The sequence below is a fragment of the Ciona robusta genome, chromosome 11, assembly GCF_009617815.1.
Source record: "Ciona robusta chromosome 11, ASM961781v2".
NCBI lineage: Eukaryota > Metazoa > Chordata > Ascidiacea > Phlebobranchia > Cionidae > Ciona > Ciona robusta.
In genome coordinates this window covers 6,860,349-6,883,221 of record NC_143245.1, presented here as the reverse complement: position 1 = coordinate 6,883,221, position 22,873 = coordinate 6,860,349, and the positions used below count along the sequence as shown (strand labels likewise).

At 34.2% G+C, this 22,873-nt stretch overlaps 5 protein-coding genes and 1 long non-coding RNA gene across 8 annotated transcripts; 3 read left to right on the top strand and 3 right to left on the bottom strand.

Annotated features, from left to right (window-relative positions):
• The first annotated feature begins 58 nt into the window (after positions 1-58).
• Positions 59-1,707, top strand: LOC149728883 (uncharacterized). The gene has a single exon (XM_089887836.1). The coding sequence runs from the start codon at positions 168-170 to the stop codon at positions 1,317-1,319; it is 1,152 nt and encodes a 383-aa protein (XP_089743962.1). The 5' UTR covers positions 59-167; the 3' UTR covers positions 1,320-1,707.
• On the top strand, positions 1,706-3,671 carry LOC149728882 (transmembrane protein 267-like). Its single transcript, XM_089887888.1, has 3 exons — positions 1,706-1,927; positions 2,053-2,183; positions 2,625-3,671. The coding sequence occupies exons 1-3, from the start codon at positions 1,780-1,782 to the stop codon at positions 2,973-2,975; spliced, it is 630 nt and encodes a 209-aa protein (XP_089744014.1). The 5' UTR covers positions 1,706-1,779; the 3' UTR covers positions 2,976-3,671.
• On the bottom strand, positions 3,670-6,087 carry LOC149728881 (membrane-associated tyrosine- and threonine-specific cdc2-inhibitory kinase-like). The gene has a single exon (XM_089887805.1). The coding sequence runs from the start codon at positions 5,470-5,472 to the stop codon at positions 3,757-3,759; it is 1,716 nt and encodes a 571-aa protein (XP_089743931.1). The 5' UTR covers positions 5,473-6,087; the 3' UTR covers positions 3,670-3,756.
• Positions 6,088-6,353: 266 nt separating this feature from the next.
• Positions 6,354-17,952, bottom strand: LOC149728879 (protein sel-1 homolog 3-like). Of its 2 annotated transcripts, none has more exons than XM_089887752.1 (29): positions 17,818-17,952; positions 16,163-16,255; positions 15,656-15,910; positions 15,401-15,480; positions 15,131-15,276; positions 14,755-14,875; positions 14,347-14,471; positions 13,966-14,081; positions 13,519-13,577; positions 13,065-13,200; positions 12,781-12,904; positions 12,519-12,606; positions 12,255-12,369; positions 11,993-12,133; positions 11,520-11,637; positions 11,248-11,309; positions 10,943-11,062; positions 10,516-10,653; positions 10,180-10,274; positions 9,615-9,756; positions 9,189-9,316; positions 8,894-8,977; positions 8,544-8,634; positions 8,093-8,174; positions 7,730-7,836; positions 7,408-7,535; positions 7,081-7,183; positions 6,819-6,920; positions 6,354-6,610 (listed from the first exon to the last, which is right to left on the bottom strand). In XM_089887752.1, exons 1-28 carry the CDS (start codon positions 17,875-17,877, stop codon positions 6,828-6,830), a joined length of 3,150 nt encoding a protein of 1,049 aa, XP_089743878.1. In that variant the 5' UTR covers positions 17,878-17,952; the 3' UTR covers positions 6,354-6,610; positions 6,819-6,827. The 2 variants fall into 2 exon arrangements, with proteins under 2 accessions (XP_089743878.1, XP_089743879.1); XM_089887753.1 differs by having other exon boundaries at positions 6,354-6,612; positions 6,822-6,920.
• On the top strand, positions 7,157-8,210 carry LOC149728880 (uncharacterized). The gene is made up of 2 exons (XR_016385986.1): positions 7,157-7,292; positions 8,012-8,210. It is a non-coding gene; the product is annotated as an uncharacterized LOC149728880 (long non-coding RNA).
• A 103-nt stretch (positions 17,953-18,055) lies between the features above and the next one.
• LOC149728878 (uncharacterized) lies at positions 18,056-21,129 on the bottom strand. Of its 2 annotated transcripts, XM_089887839.1 has the most exons (6): positions 20,958-21,129; positions 20,585-20,706; positions 20,191-20,328; positions 19,591-19,910; positions 19,074-19,208; positions 18,056-18,677 (listed from the first exon to the last, which is right to left on the bottom strand). In XM_089887839.1, the coding sequence occupies exons 1-6, from the start codon at positions 21,047-21,049 to the stop codon at positions 18,408-18,410; spliced, it is 1,077 nt and encodes a 358-aa protein (XP_089743965.1). In that variant the 5' UTR covers positions 21,050-21,129; the 3' UTR covers positions 18,056-18,407. The 2 variants fall into 2 exon arrangements, with proteins under 2 accessions (XP_089743965.1, XP_089743966.1); XM_089887840.1 differs by lacking the exon at positions 20,191-20,328.
• Positions 21,130-22,873: the final 1,744 nt, after the last annotated feature.

Below are 22,873 nucleotides of genomic sequence, written 5' to 3'. Positions count from 1 at the left end.
TTACATTCATTCATTCATCAAGTCGGAATATACGTACTTTTTCATTAGAGCCCTGCTCTGTTGTATTTGACGTCACTCAGACTTGGCAAACATCGCGTGATTGTTTACGTGCTAACTACAAAGTTTAGTTTACTTCAAATTAAAGCTGGTACTTTAAGTTTTGCAACATGGAGAAAAGAAAAGTACAAAACAATGATCATGAAGTAGAACATAAGAAAGCAAAAGGCGAGGACCCGTTTGCGTATTTGCATGCGGAACAAAAACCAATGCCCGCGGTTTATACAGAAAAGCCCGTTCAGCCGAAAGAAAAGAAAATTGGACAGCTTACCCAAAAGCAAGTGGATCAGTACTTTGAAAATGGATTTTTGGTGGTCAAGGATTTTTTCCCGGCAAACCGCTTGAACGTTGTAAGAGACGGGGTTGACAAGCTTGTTGATAAATTGGCCAAAAAATTGTATGATGCAGGGAAAATTAAAAATATGCACGAAGACAAGGATTTCTTTACTAGACTGACCCACCTTGAAAAGGAATTTAAAGGAATTGCTATTCTATTACATAAGCAGGGAATATTGCCAAAGGAATTTCAGGATTTGTGGAGTGATGAGAGATTGCTGAATGTAGTTGAGCAGTTGGTAGGACCAGATATAGCAGGACACCCAGTATGGAACTTGAGAACAAAGACACCACATAATGAGCAAACAACAGTCCCATGGCATCAGGACAATGCTTACCTTGAACCATGTAGCTTAGAATGCCTTCAGTTAACTGCATGGATTCCAATGGTAGATGCAAACATGGTAAATGGCTGCATGCAAGTTGCATCTGGGGGGCATAAAGCAGGTAAAACACTAAAACATACTTGTTGTGCAGGGGGCACTTGGTATGTGGAAATGCAGGAAAAAGATCTTGATCAGTTGGGTCTCGAAAAGAAAGATATTGTTACGTGTGAAGTCCCATATGGTGGGGTGTTGTTTCTAAACAATGCAATCCCGCACCAGAGTCTGGAAAACCGCTCTGAAATTATTAGATGGAGTTTGGATCTGAGGTGGCATGACCCAAAAAAGCCTAATGGTTTTTATGGCTTGAAAAATAGTGTGTTGATGCGTAAAGCAGATGATCCTGATTATAAGATTGACTGGAGTGAAATGTCAGGAGTAGATAGGACAAAACTACAGATGGAAAGTCTCAAAGAAGACAATGATGATTTTACAACTGAAGTTGCAGGACCATGGATGAAACGTTGGGACATCGTGCACCACAACAGACATACAGAAATGTTGAACCTGAAGGACAATTCAACAGGTTGGCACAAGGCTTGATTTTGCAACTTGCAACACTACTTATGCAGTACACTTAAAAACTGAGTACAGTTTACTGATAATATTCTGTATAAATGCATTTATTATAATCAAATTATAATTGTTCTTTGGCCTTGTAAAAGTTTCAAAATGTACAGTCATTTTTATCGCCTTATCTCCTTCTGCGTCAGCATGAAACTTTTGATTTTACTAATGTTCTTAATTCTTACATAAATTTTTAACTTTTAAATCTTAAAGTTCCCTTACTGATTTTAAACTGGTTTTAAATTTTACATTCCGTTTAGTAAGCCATATTTTTAACATGTTGTGCCTTTTGTAATTACAAGTTTATTTTCAAGCATGTGGAATTATTTTAAACAAGATCTGTATTTTTGCCATTATATTATAGGTTGCAATGAGGAAGAAAAATAATGTAGTAAAAACTGTTTGCATTGGCTTATGAACATCAAAATGAATAAGCATGAAGCTGATTTCTTTAAAACTTTGTGCAAAAGTTGGATTCGTGAATTGTTTTTGTGTCGTTGCTGACTTGGTGTTTGGGAGGTTTTCAGCAAATTGGACAATGTGGGAACGTGCTGTTGGGGACTCTCTAATACACTGTATTGTGGGTGAGCGCTAACTTATTGTAATTTATAAAACAATAATTGCATTTTAAATATCCAATCATGCGATGCACCCAATGCAATATTATGGTTTGATATTTTTGTATACCTAATTGGCTTATTTTTTACAGCTATAGGGTGTTGGTGGGCGGTTACAGATGACACAGCACAGAATAATGTACCTGGTTTGCTCCTCTGTGGGTTTTTATCAAGCCTGGTAGACATTGATCACTTTATTGAGGCAAAATCATTCGCATTGCAGGTAACTATCAGTAAACATGGAAGCCTGTTGCCTATTATGGGTATACAAGGTGTTCATGCATATCCCTAATGGATTATGGTACTCTAGCTGAATACAGCTTGGCATCTGGGTACACAATACACATACTGACAGAGTGACAGATGATAATGCATTAGTTAAACGTAATAACACTAGACATAGTTTTAAAAGCTCCCTGGTTTTTCAAAGGCTATAAAGACCCAATTGTTTTATTTATTCTCATAAACATTTTCCATTTTCTCATGAACATTTTCCATTATGAATATTAACTCCTCTTTTAAGTGTAAAAGCTGCAGTATGTTGCCTAATTTAGTACTACTATTAACTATTACTGTCATGCATAGTACTATCACATTGTTTTGAGTTTTTAAATATGTGATCACCTTAGTCTTTTTGTAATTTATTAAGTTGGTTTGTTTTCAGGACGCTATTTCTGTGAATAGAAGAGGTATATTCCACTGTTTTATTGCAATTCCTTTGGTTGCTGGAATGTTTTGGTTTCTAAGAGGATATTTTGAGAACTTAAACGTATTATGTTTTTCATTGGTACATGTTAAGTTAAATCTTAATTTACCACTTCTTATAATAGTTGCCTGGTTTTCTCATCAGTTACGAGATAGTACAAGACGTGGATTATACTTGTTCCCAGGTTTTAGCACAGCACCAGTTCCTATTTTTGTTTACCTTGCTCTCATAACTTTACTCTGTTATATTGGGAATGTTTTATATATTTCTAAAGTTGAATTAGAAAATGTTGATAGTTTAATTGTTTAGTGAAATAGTGTTTCCTCAACCATTGCCACCTACTATCAACTTAAGGCTTTGACTGTTAAAAGTGGTTGCCAATGCTTCACTAGTAACTTATACTTGATATCTGGGTGACCTGGGTGACCTCGAAACATTAAGAAGCATTGATCCATAGCGGACCATAGGAGCCTAAGGTGTGGGTAGGCTACATAGTATGAATATATAAACGACACATGCTAAGTTACATGATGAATAAACATGAAACTGATAAAGTAATGATAGTGTAAAGATCAGCATCAATCTATTGGACCCGTTAGCAAATAGTTTCACACACAGCAGAAACTTTAAATGGTGTCTTCACTCGCCAGCATAAACTCTTTAAACTTTTTGGACTTCTTAACCGGTATATTGGACATTGGTTCTATACTGATTTGCTGATACGCCATTTTTAATGACTTCCCAGCAGTCAGCACATATGCTGTAGCCTGTATGTAATTGTTGTGCAATATTATAGCTTATCATTTCAGTTAGTGGTAATTTCATTCATGACATAGTTTCAATTCATCAGTTAATACTTCTACTTCTGTTCCTCAATCATAGCTTTTTTTTACTTCCAATACCACCAGCACAATTTTAAATATTTAATTTTGTACTCCTATCTGAAATTTAAACAATAAAATTATGTCATTTATTTTAAAAACAAATAAACTTTGCGAATTCCTACATAGTGAAGATAATTTTATTTGCAGAGTGACACGTTGCAGTTACACCTAACAGAAAGCATTTATATATAAACACAGGAAATAGCCTAAAGATCGGAATCTGTGCCAGAAGCATCAGAACTCATGGACACTTCATTCAAAGCATCAATTAAATTCCTAGGTTTTGATGAATACAGTTCTTCTAAAGAGTCTTCAGACACCTCTTGTTTATCAAGATTCAGGGGATAGTAATCAAAATCTGGATCACTTCTCATGTCCTTTACCAATAACTTATGCGTAGGGGTGTATCTGCTGTGTGAAAGTGGACTTAAATCAGGAGAGTATTCTACACGACCTGATCCATGGTATCTATGGGCAACAGGAGAAGAGTTTCTTGGTGTTGGAGTTAGTCTTGAATGCTTTGGTAGGTTTGGTGTCATACAAAACACATCCTCATTTAGTTCTGAAGATCTTCCAGCGTCAACACCATTATTATCCAGCCAATAATGTTCACTTGAAATACTGGAGTTCCATTGGTTTGCAACACTTTCTTTCTTGGCTTTGACACTAGTTTGATTATTCGAGGCCTTTTGCAGCAACTTTAATGGTCGAAAAAACAGCAGGGCAGTAAAGAAAAGCAAACTACAAAAGAAATGAAACATTGAGTTTAAACAGTGATAGGTAACAAAGTGAGGCAGGTGTTGATTGGCAAGTTGACGCACAATAGGATGGTTAAGCACTTCAACAATGGAAGGTCTTTCTTCATAGTTTGGTGTCATCAACCACTGAATTATTGTTCGTAAATCGAAAGGCAATTGATTCACACATTCCTGTGGAATGTAACCTTGTCTTAAAAGCTGCCATGACACGCCACCAACAGGTAATTCAAGGTTACATGTGATTTCAAGTAAAGCTATTCCAAGGCTAAAAACATCAGCTTTATTTGTAAAAACTCCATTCAGTAATTCTAGAGCCATGTACCTATTATCTCCTTCAGTTGCATTTAAAATATCCTCTTTAGATTGCTCTACAACTAAGCCAAAGTCACCAATTTTGCAAGTGCCATCTAAAGACAGAAATATGTTTGCTGGTTTGACATCAAAATGGATGAAACCATGGGAATGTATATGGTGAAGGCCCTTTAATAAATCCACCAAATACTTGTATATTTTATAAATAGGTACATGAGAATGTTTGCTTAAATAACGTTGAAGACTTGTAGCACAAAGTTCAGTTTGAATATACAAACGATGTTTCTCTTCCCACGCCTTTATAAACTTCACACAATTTGGATGGCTTGGCAACTGTTCATGCTTTTTAACTTCGTCCAACTTTCTTTTCCGGTCCGATTCATTCCGAAACTTTTCTCTTGATCTTTTAACGGCGTATCGCATGGAATTATCTCGGCTTTTAACTTGCATAACTTCACCAAAAGATCCTTCACCCAGCCTTTTTTCGATGGTGAAACATTGCTCAAAGTACAACTCCGAGCGATCAGAATCATAAAAGTTGCTTTGAAACGCCAAATCTGCTTGTGGGTCCTCACCTGCTCGAAATGAGACTGCATGTGCTTTTTCAGGAGCCCATTTTCGAAAAGCGAACACTCTACTAACTGGAGGTGCACTTTTAACAGGTGAGCATGGCTTAGTATTAAAGTCAAAGCGAAAGTTGGCCTTCTTAAATTCAAACTTTTCAGACTTGGTGCACTGATCAAAACAAGGCAAAGGTCGTGAGTGGCTTAATTTATGGCCTGCAGGTGTGGACGAGGCTTGTGGGTTGCTGCTTACAAACTGTCTGTTAAATGAACTTGTGCTTTTTGACATGCCCTTTTAAATAAACAACTAAACAGTAAAGTATTTAATCAGACAATCACTTCCTAATGTAAAATTAATGATTAGTTTAAGGGTTAAGACATGTAATGTCGTTTTAATACCAGTCGTTAATCTGCGAAGTTAACTATTGCTGTTGCACAGTAGCGCACGCGATTTAATTAGTTTTTATTAACATAACTGCTAGTAGAACTATGTACCTGGAAAAAAGCAACACAGTGCATTAGCATATGTTCGCAGGCACCGATTTTGGCAATTACTTTCGGACATACGCGCATTTACCTACCAAAACAAGTTTAGCAACATGGATTCCCATATAAACAAGATTTTCGCGCGAATACTTTATTGTCACAACGGTTGGTGTTGAACAGTAATTTTATTGGGGAAGCAAGAGCTAACCCCGAAGGCGAACCCTTTATTGCTAATGTGGGCAGATTTGGCTACTCATTTTTAGTGCAATTTTTACCTTTATGTGCCCGCCTGTTGCAGGAGGTGTATTTATCCTAATACTGGGATGCTTATCGTCTCCGTACACTGTACGAGTTGTATGTGGTCGTAAGTGGCGACAACAAAGTTAGAAGACCAACATGTTATTTGAACGAAAGTTTTTTTTTGCGTTATGTCAACTTCCACCTTATTTCTCTTTACTCAAATACGTAAGTGAGCTTCTATCGTATTTCTTTTTACTCGATTGGTGCAAGTAGATGACATTATGCATCTAAACTATTTTCTTGTAAGTACCTACACATGCAAAAAGGGTATAAGACTGTCGTTGGTCTGCTACGAGAAAAGAGGTTGATGATATTCAGTATTCATTTATAACGCTTTCATGTGAAATTAAAGTACACGCATGTAATTTAATACTGAAAATAATATGAAGTTTTTTATATTTATTTATATAGGAAGCCATAAAGAGACTATAGTAAGGCACTAAACATTAAGATACACCAGGATAAAACATTTTAAACAATAAATTGATAGCTTTGGCTTTTGTGGTCCAGAAACACGTTTTTCATTTTGAGCATTGCACAATTGCAACAGAACTGGTACAACAATAATGCATAATGTAGATTTTAAATAGCTTGTTCAGCAGCTGAAAAATTATTGTTCTTCTATTCACTTGTATTAAAACCTGGATTGATTAAAAACATTTAGACTCATAAACCTGGCCCAAAAAACTATACAGAAAAAATAATACTCTTTAAAAAACAAATGTGTTAAATCATAGGTACGAGGTGTATGGAACAGAACAGAACACTTGTGTTTGGCGGAATCTTGTTGTTTAAAACAAAAATTTCCACACGCACATAATACATCATACATAAGCCTAAAACACTCACCTTTTAAAGTTACGCTGGAAACTCAATACTACCATTGGTATTTTGATGAGTTAAAAAATAGATGACCACCATCATTACTACCGAGATAAATACAGAAAACACCTGACAATGTTAAAGCAATTGATTAATATAATTTCTATAATATTGACTTGCACAATGTTAAGACCATTTATCATTTGGAAACACAGTTAATATTAATAGATATAAATACATTCATAGTGAAATAGAAGATGTCAAACCTTAATGTATTGGCAATTCTAACCTTAATAGATAATGGTGTCATTTTCCATATTTTCCACAGTCGTGCTTTTACAAGAGCAATGTGACATGGCAACAAACTCTCTCTTGTTGGTAGTTCTGTGCACCTAAAATAAGAAAAATTAACAAAAATAAAAATGAACGCTTTGGTTAAGTGGTTATGTATTCATTTCGCAACCAAAAGATACTGAATTTGATGCTAGATGTTTCTACCTGGTAACTATATGTGAGGTGTATGATATAAGACATCGCTTATAATGTTGGTCCTTGTACGGCACCAGAGGATAAAAAAGCGTTATTCAGTCATTAAAAACTACAACAAAAGTGTTACTTTTTGTAAATTGAAATTATTCTGTCATCGTGGTCTTCACGTTTTTGAGCCAACTGAAGTGTAGACTCGACGATATTAGAGCTAATGTTACGATGTTTATCCAAAACTGTGGCCACATTGAACATTGCCTGTGTACAAAATGAATGTTACTAAGTATATATATATATATATAGTTATAGTTTTTTAAAATATATAATCTAACAATACATTTTTTAAACAAAAACTTAAATTTTAAAACAAAAAAAATATTTAACATAAAAATCAACCGATACACTGTCACTGATAACACATTATATATGTGTTCAGTTTTATTTAAATTAACCTGTGGAAATCCAAACTTGGCAGCAACTGTGTAATATTTTAATGCTTTTTCCAAATCCTCAGATGTAGCGTTTACATTGTAATAATAATCACCCATTTTGTTCAAAGCTAAAACATAAAAAAATGGTACAGAATTCAGTATTTTTATAATCATTGTTACAATATAATTTACTTTAAAAATGAAGATTATATATTTATCTTTGTGCAGTAGGGCAACGGCAGTTATTGTTACATAATCAAAAATGCTTTCATTTTAATAACATATATCCTTTTTTTATTTCAGGCATGTTAATATTATAACGTGGCCTGGGTGATCTAATTCGTACAAAATTACAAAAGCATGAAACTAATTGTACAAACTTACCATAAGGATGAGGAACACGGAAATTAGCGCTGACATTCCAAAATCTCCAAACACAATTCTCTCCTACATGAAGGCTTGCAGCCTGAAATAAACAAATAAATGTAACTTATTTATTCCACCGTGGTTGGACAATGACAATTATTCTTACATAGATATTATAGGAATTAAATTGCATTTTTGTTAATAATATACCATATTTTATTGTTATTTCAGGTATGTTAACGAGGATCAATTTATTTAAAACATCAGGAAAAAAAAGGAAAAGGAATTAGCAACAAAACGACAGTTATTAAAAACCTACAAAGATAAAAAGTTAAAAACTACTGAAGAAAAAGTGTAAAATAAAGACTTAGCTAATGAACCCAACATACAATACAATAAGCTCATAGAAAGTTGTTGTGACTTGAAATAAATTAGGATGTTCTGTGATTCAATTTAAATCTAATGTTACCTCATGCTCCTCACATAAGTATGCAGTGTTAAAAGCCGCCGCTTCAAATCCAGTCTCAGCAGCAGCCAAATATAACAGGAGAGCTTTTGACCTGAAAGTTTGTTTAATGCATTTATGTGACAATAAAAGTATTATTAGTATATGGTAATGATTTTATATACGAAAAACGCAATATGAGTTCTTGTATGAGTATACAATGTTAGGACTTTAAAAGTTTCATATGTAGTTACTGGGCAGTAAGTGTATGAAATATATATATATATATATGTCACGGCCTTACAAGTTCAGACATTTGTTTTCTTCAAAATTTTTATTAATGTATGTATTTTTAACAAATAATTCATGCTTACCATTGTTTTTGTTTGTAAGCCTGCAAACCTTGCCTGATCATTTCACCCAAGCTGGGATTTCTATCCGATATATGTTGTGACCACCTGTAAAAGAGGCAGTAATTTTTTAAGGAATACTGTTAAGGCCATTGAAGTACAATTGGTCCTATTGTGCTACAAAGCTGTGGCAGCCTAATTATTTATTTAGTTAGCCTCCATGAGTGCCAGACCAGGGTCAGATTTGCTGAATTTATAATAGTTTGTTAGCAGACAAAGTGTTTAAAAGTTAAAAGATGTATAAAGCCTCAATACTTACTGTATGGAAGCAAAGGGGTTGGGAAACAAGAAGTTTTCAATTCCAGTTGCATATAAATGTGCCACCTGTATACAAGCTTCTACATGGCCACCAGTTGCTGCTTTGTAATATTTAAGAAATGCCTTTTGCTGAAATAAACGAAGTAACTATTGTACTACGTGTGAAAATTGTTCATTTTTATTATTTTTGCAAAAAATAGCGCAAGAAGACAAATATTTCATCTGCTATAAACAGAGACTTCATCACGGCAATTGACAAAAAAATAGTATCTAATATAAATTATATTCACTTCTACAAGTTATATGTATAAGTAAATACAACTGCACAGTTCGCATAATACTGCACTAATTTTAATTCCATTCAGGTATAATTTTAACAAATTCAGCATAAAATTTAATAAATATAAATCGTATATTTAGGACCAACCAAATCTCTTTTGCCATCAGGAAACTTCCCGTTATGATACATGTGTCCAAGATTATATGTTGCATCTATGCTACCCAGCTCGTCAGCCCGACTGAAGTAATGCAAAGCTTTGGTGAAATTCACTTCTTCAGATGTGTAGTACCTACATGAAGATTTGTTCCTGTTATGAATCAATGGAACCTACTCATTTTCGCGCAGTGGGGAAATAACAGTCACTATAACAGATGTTCTATTTCACACACTTTGTGATTTGGAATTAGAGTTCCTTTCTGTGTGACATTTGGATAACTTAGTGACTGCTGGATTGGAGGAATGATCGTTAGTGTCTTAACCAAGAACAAACATGCCAACAGTAGCAGCATCAAGCCTTGAATGCACTATTGTTTTATTACAATGCAAGTCCATATATTCAATCTGTTGCTATTGCTACCTGGCAGAATATAACTATAACCCTGCGCTTCTGGTATAAAAACAGAACAAAAATATAAGGCAATCAACTATCATAATTTTCTTATTGGAAAACTACGATGATCGCATGCATTGGTATCCTTTTCTACATACTGACCATCCCAGTGTGTTAAAAGCTGCAGAACTGTTCAACTCAGCTGCTTGTTTCAAAACATCCACAGCTTGTGTCATGTTCTTCTCTGTTCCATGGCCCTGAAATAATTTTAAATTAAAAAAGTTATTGTGATTTTACCCAAGGGTATAAATTTGATATAACTTAAACAGTTTCAATAAAAAATAAAAGGTCAAACTTATACCCTTTTTGGTTTTAAACTGTAGCCTAAACCCAAAACTAAATTACACTCTTCAAACTTTAAAAGCTCAAAACAATTATAATGTGTTGTTTAATACCAGCTTGGTAGTTTAGGGTTTACTCTTATTTTACCATACCAACCTTTAATAATACGACACCATAATCATACAATGCCACAGGATCTCCTCCTTGAGCTGCTTCGTGGTAGTATTTAAAAGCTTCTTTTAAATTTCTTTGCAATCCTTGTTGGCCCCAATACAATAAGCGAGCCATATTTCTCTACAAATAATTTTCAGATGTTTATATAAAATACAGAATGTGCAAAGTTGGTGAGTGATGAGAGCATTCATTTTAATCAAGTAATACTGGGTTCAAGTTGCTACAATTATGTACGTGCGCGTTCCTGGGCAGACAACCACAATTGCTCTAACCTACCACCAGTCACTAATGACTGGTCAAGTGTCATCAATACAAAATCACAGTTACATACATGATAACATGTAAGCAAGTATACACTATAGAATAAAAAGAAAACTTTATTCAATTATAATGCTTCTGGTATAAATACCTGTGCAGTAAAAACACCCTTTGTTGCTTGGTGTTTGATCCAATAAAATAAATCATCTTCTTCTGAAAGTTGTTCCTTCATGGCTAAGGTGTCGGTTAAACGAACATTGTTCACTGAAGCCTTAAATAAGTTGAAGATTTTTAGAAAATATTTTTTTTTAATTTATGGCATAATTTTTATGAGTTATACAGCTACAAAAATGAGAAAATTAAAAAAATTATTGAAACTAATACCGAATAAACAGTCACATTTTTTTTTAGCACAAGGTATTAAAGAAACAGCTGTGTTATAATATATGCAAATACCAAATGCTGGGAATGCTCCATCAAATCTTGTTGTGTTTGATGACCAACATTGAAATAATAATCTGTAATATAAAATTAAATAATGTTGTTGTGGCTAATTCAATATTAAAATTAAAACAGGTTTTAACTTATCAACAATGTTTTCCTCTTTTTGAAAAAAAACTTTTAATTGTTAACATGCAAATGCTGAAGGAGTGAAATAACAAAAATTTGGACAATATTTTTTTGTTACTTTTTCAATTTTTGCATAATTTATCACATTTAATACTGACATGATGCAAGCGTTATATCTTTGGGAAATTCAGAACCACCATTCAGATAGTTGTACCCCATTGCTTTGAGACACATTCTGTTCCCAGATGGTATACAATGTACCAAGAATTTTCGAGCCTGAAAATATTTGAAATAACATAATCAAACGAAGAAAACAGTTCCAAATAGTAATATACATCTATGTTATACCTCTTGGTCATAAATTACCAAGTGATTTAATATACATTCTGCGAAACCAATATGCTAAGAACTAAGGTTACCGGTTTCAAAGCTCAATGCCATTACCTTTACCATTAACCTAAAGATGGCACACTATTTATGAAAGATACTCTTCTTCAAACAAGTGTTGTAATTTGTACAAATAAATCAATCGCACTTTACTTTTTAGTTATCCACAATGGGATGATAAATAATTAATAATTAATAATTGTGTTATAATGTAAATCATACCACTACATGGATTAACACTTACTTTTTTAACATCTGTTGTAACACCAACACCATTTTTAAAAACCACATACAGTAGATATTGTGAAGGCCCATGTCCAAGCTTGGCAGCATATGATAGAAACTTAATATTTTCATGAACAGAACTCAGCGTGCCTGAATTTTCCTGTAACATTTTAGAAACATAATAAATCTTAGTAGTGAATTATAAAACAACTTAAACTTCTTTCTATTAAATGTGTTTTTGATTTGGCAAGATAGGTGATTTGAAGTAAATGAATACTTACAATAGTTGTCAAAAACTTTTTGTACAAATATTCTGCAACACCGGTAAAAATTGATTCTTTGGTTGTTATGTCAGAATTTGAAAGGCTGTTGATTACTCCATCAAATAGTGAGAACCTAAAACAAATTAAAAACTGCCTAATACAAAGTTTAGTCTGGTGTCATAGTGGTAAGAGCATAAAAACCCACAAAGTTACACACATGGTATCAAGCAGGCATTATAACTTTTGGTTGTATTATTGGAGATATCGAATTCATTGTCTTACTTGGTATCAGTTACATTACTACATGTGGTACACATATCAGATCTTGTGTTGTTTTGAATCATCTCAATAAAGGCAGATCTACAGACTTCTGCAACAACATGATTGAAAGGTGACTTGATAGTTTTAATTTAGCAACATTTCTTGCTACCAAAACAACAACTTTAACTGTTAAAGTAATAAGATTTGGTTTATGTTTATATTTTATGCTTCCATTGTTTTATATCTTTATGTAAAAATTGAAAAAAGTTAAAGCGAAAGTTACTTTTTTCAGAGTTGTGTCGCTTTCTCCACGATTTCATGATCAGTTTACGAATAAGAACTTGTTGTGTCTTATAACGGTCAGTTTCAACAAATGGAAATGCCTCATTTTTCCAAGATGTTATAGTCTGCGTAGAAACGTTAGTTTTTACATTAGTACCACACCTGATGCACATGCTGGTCAAAAAGAGATTTATACAAATAGCATTAAATGCAAAAAAGAAATTATTTAGGGTTGGGACCCACGGTTAAAAATGCTGTCCTGACACACTGAGTTTGATTACAAACCTTATCAGCAACAGATGCCCCTTTGTTTCTACAAAACTTTGCTGAAGCAATGACACCACTTATACTTTTACATAACATGCTTCCACCAACTATGAAGTGACCGTTTGTAGCTCTGAATGAAACAGGTTTGTGAAATCTGAAAAAAATATAAACATATTGGATTGGAAATTTCTCCATTGATAATACGAACTCGAAACAATTGAAGGATAAAGGGATTTCATTTGTTTAGATTAGCCGGGTGGGGCAACTTCGAAGGTTATAATACAGTGTTCTACTTCATTTTTTATGAGTTTGTAACTTCATGGATCAATTTTAACACACTTTTCATTTTCTTTCTGGCTAAGAGTTTAAACAATCTCATAGTGAAAACTGGGTTTTGTAGTGAACAATTTAAGTATCGTGCTGAAAAGACACACATCCGGTAAATTCACTTAAACTGTTGATTGCTACTTACACTGAGACAAAAACTGAAGATCTTGAAAAGTTTGGTCCATGAAACAGCGTAATATTTGTCTGTAATAGAAGTTATATCAAAACAAAATATTTAATGTTGTCTTTATTAGCACTCATCTAATACAGAATTAGGAAATCGACCAACTCTGGCTAAGCCACACTGGCTTAGTTGTAGTTTACACTGGCTTAGTTGTAGTTTAAAGGTATATATGTCATTTCTGCACGTATTTATATAATATAAACCTAGTAAAAAACATTTTGTTAGTTTAAGAATCCCAATCTATACTGCTAAAAAAAGCATAAAAGCTGTTTTGTGGTTTGAGCATCTTTATCTATGCACAAATTTTTAATTTTTCGCCGGTATGGCACTTCATTAACTTGACATTATCTTTATATTATTAAACTTGTTCTGACATTATTTTTTGTCTTAAAGAAGGAAATCACTAACCAAAGCATTAAACTGTCGCATTTCCAGTTTCACCCATTCATTGATAGGAACAGTCCATTCTGACACATAAGCATATGACTTTTCATCATCCAGTTTTAACTGTACGTGGAGCTGACCTGTGAGAATAATAAACAGTTTCATATTCTGGGGTGGTTCTTGTTGTGTGTGATATTTTCTGCTTTTATTTTTGAATGAATGTAATTTGATTGTTTTCAAGTGGCAGGACAACCTTAAAAGTTATAACATGGGTGTTCTGTTTACAATTGTGCACAGGTTTTTTGGCTTTTTAAAGTAAAAAAAATGTTTTGACTGTGTACAATACAATTAACAAATAATTATTAAAATGCACAGCTTGGTAAACAGTTTAACATCTTACAGTACCTTTAGAATTGAGTAACACTACAGGTGTATCAAGCAATTCCACCCCGTTAACATGTTGCAATATTCCACAAAGCGTATCCTGGTCACACCACTTTTGTAAGTACATCACAGTCGTAAAAGTAAACCTAAAACAAACAATAAAGTTTTTAACTGTTTAAAAAATTGCATTACGCTTGTTTATCATTGGCAAAACAACAACAGCCACATGGATAATGATTTACGCAACCCATCAGTGGTTTGAGCCAATAAAAGTTAAGCATCTACCAAAGAACACACACTCCATCAAAGGTAGCAGCATTGAGTATTGAACCCAGTACCCTTTGGTTATAGAACAAGTCCCTAACCACTGCGCCATGGCTACAGAAATTATAGAGTAAAGTACAAACACAGAAATTGCAACCGACTTACCTAGTATAAGTATTTCTTTGTTGTTTTCTCAACTCATTTTTGTGAAACTCACTGTATGTTTTAATGACTCCATACGGTTCATCGTTTGCAAGCATTGGGTGCTTTACAATGTCTGTACATTCTGCACGAGAATTATATGTGTACTAAACCCTTTTTACTCAATTACCAGTTTAGCAGTATCATATCACAAAATTATTCAAAAACATAAAATAGGTTTTTAATGTAAATTTAAACAAATCAAATTACAATTATACATATACTAAAATATATGTGTTTTTAAAATATTGGCTTCACCAGAGCATATTACGACATTTCAGTTAAGAACTACAGTTTTATAATTTGTAGAATAGTAGTTAAGCAACATCAACTAACTTACCATCTTCAGGCATAGATTTTCCTAAACTTTTCTGCCAAACTTTATTTAATACAGTAGCAGGCCATGAGAGACAGCATTTACAAACTGATCTCTTTCTGTCCAGTGGTGGAAGGGTTTTCATTGGGAGTTGTAGCTTAATCTTGGAACTGAAATGGAGATTTGACAAAAGCACTTTTGGTTAATCTGATTTTACCTTTAATATTTATATAAAGAATAATAGTTGAATATATATGTTAAACTTAAACCTGTGGTACAGAATATTTGCCATACCTTCCGAATAAAGCTTGATAATTGATGTGTGAATTCAGTTGGTTGTGTTGCTCCCATGTTTTTACTTCGATAATGCAGACCTTAAAAAACATAGGATGATTGTTACATTTTTAAACCCCAAACTTGCAGCAATATTGACTTTTGAACCAAGATTCTTACAGGTATAGAGCGAGTGCTCTAGCCACTGAGTTGCAACACCGAACAAAACTATTGATAAATGCTGTTTAAGAGATTCTATATTTTAATAAAATGTACCTTTAACTTCATCTCTTCTAACGTAGAAACTGGGGTAAGAAAATTTGGTTTGTAAACAAATTTCCTGGGTAAATTTAACCGCACAGTGATCTGCTTTGCGTCAACTGAGTAAAGACATGTCCAGACATGTTGAAACAAAGTTTGTGGTGGATTTGCAATAAGGGGGTTTGTCTCATTGCGAAATATTTTGTCTTCGTTTTCATACCCGTCAATAAATAAGACAATTATTGCTGGATGAGAACATTGGTATTGCAACTGAAAGTTAGGAAAAAGTGTCAAACTAGGATATGTATCTATATGGCAGATATATACTTTAATATTGTAAGCTATAGAGTTACTATTTTAACATGTTTCTGACACTCTTAAAATCCGCATTTGCTTTGTTGAAAAACAGAAATTAGTAACCTAAAAAAACACAGTGCAACACATATATCACATATATTCACACTGTATATAGAACATACCTTGTACATACAACACTTTAAACTCATTGCACAAAACACTTACATTTAACTTATAATTTTCAGTGACAAATTCTGGGTTGTTTAAAATTGTTACAAACGTTCGCACGTGTGGTCTCACATCTTGGGAATTTACAAACTGAAATGAAAAAAGGAATTGTTACGGTTATGTGAAAAAAGGACATGGTTGTTTTAATTTCTCACAACTGAAAATCTGGATATACAAATATGACAGCACGACTTTGCAACTATATATGCTAAAACTACTCCATTTATATTCGTTACGTAAATGCAAACGCAAAACCCTACTGATAACATACAAACGTGCGTTATGAACAAGCAAAATAATCTTTGTCTTCAGATTTTCAAACTGTTTGTTTAGCTACAGTGTTACAAAAAACACTCAAACGGCTTTCATTTAACTTGGGAATCCCCGTAAGGGAAATCACCAATTACTTTTGCAAATGTCAACATGAACGAAAAGTCAGCAAAAATTTCAGTAAAATAAAGCCTCACTCCATCTCGTATGTTTAAAATCACATGTTTAATGGTTTCTGGTAAAATAAAACTATTTATTTAACGAACTTTCATTAACGTATAAATTTGATTTCTCGTAAACCTGATTTCGAAGTTGCTATAATGCGTAGAGGCAAATCTTAAATCTCGTGTAAAAATGGCATTACAAATGGAGACAGTCCCAGTTTTTGCTTTTTTCTCAAATAAAAAACATTCGCGACTTGCCCGCGTGTTGTAAAATTGAGGCTATAGTTTAAAATTGTTGGTTTTATGACAACAACGTGTGTGAATAACGCGGATGTTGTAACATTTTTGATGAAAAAGATTTGTTGAAGCTTTTACCGAGTCCTACACGTGGCCCTAATTCGAAATGTCGGGTATACGCATACGTGTCCTTAACGACTGTATAAAACAACGTTCTTTTTGTCAAGGCTGTTACAATTTTAATGCAAAAGCTACACAGAATATTTTCCCGATAAAGTTTGTTGATTAAAAGTTACTCTAAAACTATATTTTTATATATATTTTATGGTTTCACTGTTATTCGGTATTCGTTAGTTTTGCTACTATCGTATAAAAACTTATAACATTTGGGATACGATATATTTGGTAAAGCACATTTAAAGAATTATAACCGCAACCTCACGACTTTCATAGACTGCTGTTAATTGTTTAAAACACGATCAGGATATGTGAATATTATGTGCTAAAGGTGTCTCATTTTACATTAGATCGTAATACGCCAGAGACACATTAGATCGTAATACGCCAGAGAAGCAAAAACCGAAACCTATTAATATAGTAGTATATCGCAAAAAGTAAAGAGAGTCTATTTTACAATACAAATACAATGTAAGTTAACATTATACGTAACATATACCCCCATTTCAAATAATGTATGTTTAGACAGCTATTTATCTGAACGATATGAGCCTCTGTGACGTCACACCCGGACATACATCGTGAGCTCAAATCCGCCTCGTTACAAAGGTCTCGTATTGAGTGGATTTCAAGTATTTTTAAACGTTATATAGATTTACATTGCTATAATAGATTTGACAAATACATAATAACTATACACGTTCAATAAGCTGCTAAACTAATAAAGAAAAACTTTCCTAATATACCTTATTTAAAATGCACATATACATATATACGTTCACAGTTTAAAATACATACACTTACCGAAGTAGTTTTACCACCAATTTGAATTAATACAAATACCAAAAATATTTTCTTAAACATTTCAGCTGGGCTGTCACACTTTTTATAGTTCAGTTTTAATTCAATTGAAATTATAGACCTCAACCCTATATGCGTGTATATTGTTCAGTATAGTGTCAGCCGTTTTGTTGTAAGCGAGTTATACCAAGAGAAAAACGCTCAGAGAAAAAGGGTGGTATAGATTTTATACTTCATACAGTTTAATATTTTTGCATTTTCGATATTTATTTTTTACAAAGCTTTATATGAATTCAACATTAGACTACGAAGTTTAAATGTTATAAACGGGATTTAATTCACGAAAAAATTCTTTTCGATAGATTTTTAGCAACAAACATTGTCATTATTTACAATAGCGCTAAAATGTGTAATGTTTTTCAAATAGGATATATAAAAAGCGTTTAAAATGACTGGTGAAGGAAAAGTAGTTTTAAAAAGACTTTTATGGAATAAATAGTTCAGCCCAGCAGCAGCTATATTCATATATCCAGAACGCTACATATATATGTTGTATGAATATCAAAGCGGTTTTGTCTCATAAATTTTATTTCCTAGTTTGATTCTTCGTATCCGTTCGGATTTAAAACGTAAAACCTCCATAAGTCTTCGCACATTTCTTGCAGCGAGCGTTCCGCCTTCCAACCCAGCTGTCTCTCTGCTTTCGAAGGATCGCAGTAAATAGCTGGAACATCTCCTGGTCGTCTCTGACAAACTCTAAACTGGATAGGTTTTCCACAAGCAGCTTCGAACGCCTTCACCATTTCCCAAGTCGATTTTCCTCGTCCCGAACCGATGTTGTATATCTCAATTCCTGATGTACTCTACAATGTATTAGGTGTTATGTTGCATTGCTATTCGTGGTTCCTTATCTACGTAAATGTAGCATGCCTTGGGCAATGTATTTTGTATAACATGCCTACATGCGCTGTCGTATATGTGGGGTTAATATTATTAGTAAGATTGGATTTCATATAAATCAATGAATGTAATTACATGCCTCATTTTCGAGGGCCGGAAATTACAGTGTTCTGTTTCATACCCCTATGGTGCCAGCTTACGAGTTACCACGTATGTTACTTTGTGGATGATATATATTCTATAATATAGACAACATCCAACGGCGAGACACACCATGCTGGGCCTGGGATTAAGACCAGAGTTGACCCATACTACATATTTCTCCTATTAGGATCAAATACACTAAGTTTCGAAAATACCTGGAAGTGTTTTACAGCTTTGACGTGTGCTTCAGCGACGTCCATAACATGCACGTAGTCTCGGATAGGAGAGCCATCTTTAGTGTCATAATCTTCACCGTATACATCAAGTATTGCCCGTTTACCCGTAGCCACCTATAATGTGCAAGGTGTAAGAATGAACCATAGCCTATACATATATGTATGTATATGGGCTATGGTTGAAGAAACAAATGAACGAAATTTTTATGTCCTCGCGTGGTGGAGCAACGACAGTATAGTTACAAGGCGGGCGTCATATTTCATAAACCATTTATAGGCTTACGAGGTACAATCTATGCAACTTTGTTTTATGTTTCTTTTTTACGTGTTCCTAGTCATTTGGACAATCCATTAGTGGCAATTGACTTATACAACAATGAAGGCCAAGCATCTTGCTCAAGTATACATACGCTATAAACAAGACCTTCTATGGTTCCAATCCAGGCGTTTGTAGCGAACCAGTTTTATTATTATTGCACATTATCATCGTCTTTACCTGAGCTAGCTTTGGCAAAAGGTTAAGTGGGTCCCCTTTTGGGTCCTCGCCCATCAACCCACTTTCGTGCGCCCCAACCGGGTTGAAATATCTCATCACCATAATTCTCCAGTAATCTGGCTCGCCTTTTGCTAGATCATCCAGAAGACATTCAATAAAATATTTGCACTTCGCGTAAGGGCAATGGCAGCAACCAGACGAGTCTTCTTCTTTTATTGGCAAACTTTCCTGGTCTGGCGCACCATAGACTGTACATGAGCTACTGAATAGAAAATCCCGAACTTCATGTTGTCTCATGCATTTCAGTAAATTCATGGTACCTGAGAAAATGCAAAGACGTAATTTTTTACCCTCGCTGGGCGGGGTAGTACAGTGGAATATAATAGGATACCGTTAGCACCTAAGACCCATATTTTCTGAGCGTGTTTTTTAACAATTAACAACGCGCTTTTAGAGTATGGTTACATAATTGATGTAAATATTTTCCTTGTTTACTAACCAATGGGACAAAAAACAGAATGAAGAATATCCCATCTTACCCCAACCTGCTTTATTACAGAATAGGTTAGGAAATAAAACCACCCGTTGTTATATACCCACCGTTTATATTGTACTTATAGTAAAGCATTGGCAGGACTGTACTTTCACCAACCGCCTTTCTACCACTGAAGTCAAATACTGCATCGATGTTGTAAGTGTCAAACACCACGTTCAGTTTCTCAATGTCACAAATATTCTCTGTGTTGAAGTCAGGATGTTAAACGCACACAATTAACTCTATATTGTTTATTAAAATTTATGTGTTTTTTAGTATATACGTCGGCATCTAAAAAAGTTAAAGAGGCGTGATCGCATTGTTCTGGTATGCTGGTGTTGGGAACAGACCAAACTTGGCCTAAACCTAAGTTCCTCGACAATGACCTCTCATATATAAAATCTTTTCGTCGAATGACCGCACACCGTTCAGCCACTGACCCAAACACACTATTCTCACCTTTAACAAAATGCAAACATTCTTTTCCTGTAATTTTCTTCGCTCTTACCAACGAAGGTGGTAAATCATCGTCGTCTTCTGGATTTTGTTGCGCGTTGGACAAATTATCAATCACTACAACTCTGCAACATGATAATTATTATATTGCTTTTAAACCTAGGATTTGGGCCAGAGTTTTAGCCCAAATGCAAAATTTCTATATAGTACCACAGCACAACACTATCAACTTTATTTATCTCTTTAAACACGATAGCGATGACCAAATTAGTTAAGCAAAAAGGGTATTATAGCAACAAAGCAGAACGTTAAAACATGTCATATCGATAAAGGCCACTTATTCATTACATAAGTCATTCCAAGTCAGTCACCTTACCTGTATCCTGCGTTCAGCAATTCCACAACCGTATGTGATCCAATGTAACCTGCACCTCCAGCTACTAATATAGTTTTTCTACACACGTTCATGTTTTTTAATAATTCTGCTTTTTGGTACAAACTGCCTGTACACTTTACTGTAATACTAAGTGTACTCCGCCACGTATCAACAAATGCCCTTTATTCACGCCGCCCCAGGCTATATACCAGCATTCTATACAAAACTAGTAATTAAGGTCAGATTATAATGGAATCAAATGGTCGTTTTCAGAAAATACAAAACCACCTACTGACTGATGTATTTATTGACAGTAAATATTCTCACCACTAAGCCACAGCTCCGAATAAAAAGCGATAAAATTAGTTTTTGCCGAAGATATTTTGCTGCAAAATCCGAACTCCAGGAATAATAACAATCCATAAAAATAAAAATAGAAGATATTTTGTTCGAGAACTTATAAAATTGGAAGAAGATATAAATTGGAGAAAGTAACAAACTTGGTGCTGCTGAAAAAAGCTGTGCGCCGTGTGGTTCATGTCTATAGCCGTATGACCTCGCCCGTATAGAAGAGAAATGATGTTAAGGCTAAATTCGCTTGAAACGAAAATCCAAAATCGTGAATCGTTGTGAACTTAGTATGTTACGTCACAATGTTAAACTGCTGTCACAATCAAGCCGATATCCAATCCTTGAAGTTTATTGGTCAGATTGCTCACGTGACCGACGCCTCGCATCAGCTGATTATTCCCGCCGAGAATGCTGCGCGCATAAAACGCCTCTTCCACAAAGCGAGCTACCACGATCCAGTTTAGATGAAGTTGGTTAGAAGGTGTAAGAAGTTGTATTCCAAGACTAAGGTAAGTAATTTTTCATTACATTGGTATTATATATTATGGCATACTATTTACTAAAACATTTATTTTGGCTTTGTACAACATTATACAGTAATACTATTACACTACACTAGATACAATAATAACATGTTACAAGTGTTGTACCGTGCGTTTATTACTTTATTTAAGTTCAAGTTTACAACTCGCGATGTCACACGTAATATCGCGATTCACAATCGCTGCGTTTTGTTACGTCAGAATCCCACACAATCGTTTAATATAGCTCTAGTGTTAATGTTACGTCATATGTTTCTATGTTTGTCGTCTGAGACTTCAAAGACCATTTAAGTAATTTCAATTCATTTTCATTTACATACCTTAGGTTGTGTGAATACCAGCCCAACACACAACTGTGACTTACATGATATCAAAAACAAATAAGGCGTATACGGTACTGTAAAACACACACGTACAATAATGGGTATATATAAAATCTGGAGTTACACTCTATAAACAAACACACGAATATATGAACAATAGAACTATAATGCTTATAATGTACAGTTACTTTTAATTGTTAGGCAATTCCCGCATAACAAAAATTAACTGAAGGGGTTATTGGTAATTGTTATCAAACTAATCATTGCATACGACTCTGTTTCCAGGCATCTATATTAATGCAGTGTGTGAACCATCTGATAATATCTCGTGGAATTCTTAGTGCATCGAAAAAGTAAAATATTTCATGTAGAGGTGGAAATGGTGGATTGCCATCAACCATAATCAGGCCATAAACGCAGGTGTTAAAATCGTGTCTCTTCATAACTCCCGTCTCGCCAATAATTGTTCTTCCTCGTGCCACCGCCGGACCAAATGCTCCGCTTACGTACTGCGCCAACACATCTGGGTTTCCACTTAAAGTGAAAGCAATATTTCGGTTGGCATTCCAGTAAAATTCTTCATTGCTGCCACCATTGTTGTTAGGTACAAATATCTCAACATTGCTAACACCCGTAAATGCCCCCTTTATCGCATTTTCAACTTCTGATATAGAACTGGAAATCGTGTTTCCATCTGTGT

Excerpts from the sequence above, each read along its gene's own strand:
- LOC149728883 (XM_089887836.1), top strand. The coding sequence starts at position 168 with ATGGAGAAAAGAAAAGTACAAAACAATGATCATGAAGTAGAACATAAG.
- LOC149728882 (XM_089887888.1), top strand. The coding sequence starts at position 1,780 with ATGAAGCTGATTTCTTTAAAACTTTGTGCAAAAGTTGGATTCGTGAAT. Across the intron at positions 1,928-2,052 it reads TCTAATACACTGTATTGTGG|CTATAGGGTGTTGGTGGGCG; the intron begins GTGAGCGCTAAC and ends TATTTTTTACAG. Across the intron at positions 2,184-2,624 it reads CAAAATCATTCGCATTGCAG|GACGCTATTTCTGTGAATAG; the intron begins GTAACTATCAGT and ends GTTTGTTTTCAG.
- LOC149728881 (XM_089887805.1), bottom strand. The coding sequence starts at position 5,472 with ATGTCAAAAAGCACAAGTTCATTTAACAGACAGTTTGTAAGCAGCAAC.
- LOC149728879 (XM_089887752.1), bottom strand. The coding sequence starts at position 17,877 with ATGTTTAAGAAAATATTTTTGGTATTTGTATTAATTCAAATTGGTGGT. Across the intron at positions 11,310-11,519 it reads AGATATAACGCTTGCATCAT|ATTATTATTTCAATGTTGGT; the intron begins GTCAGTATTAAA and ends TTTATATTACAG. Across the intron at positions 7,536-7,729 it reads CCAAGTTTGGATTTCCACAG|GCAATGTTCAATGTGGCCAC; the intron begins GTTAATTTAAAT and ends TTTTGTACACAG.
- LOC149728878 (XM_089887839.1), bottom strand. The coding sequence starts at position 21,049 with ATGAACGTGTGTAGAAAAACTATATTAGTAGCTGGAGGTGCAGGTTAC. Across the intron at positions 20,329-20,584 it reads ATGTTTGCATTTTGTTAAAG|AGAATATTTGTGACATTGAG; the intron begins GTGAGAATAGTG and ends ACTTCAACACAG. Across the intron at positions 19,209-19,590 it reads TTTTGCCAAAGCTAGCTCAG|GTGGCTACGGGTAAACGGGC; the intron begins GTAAAGACGATG and ends TGCACATTATAG.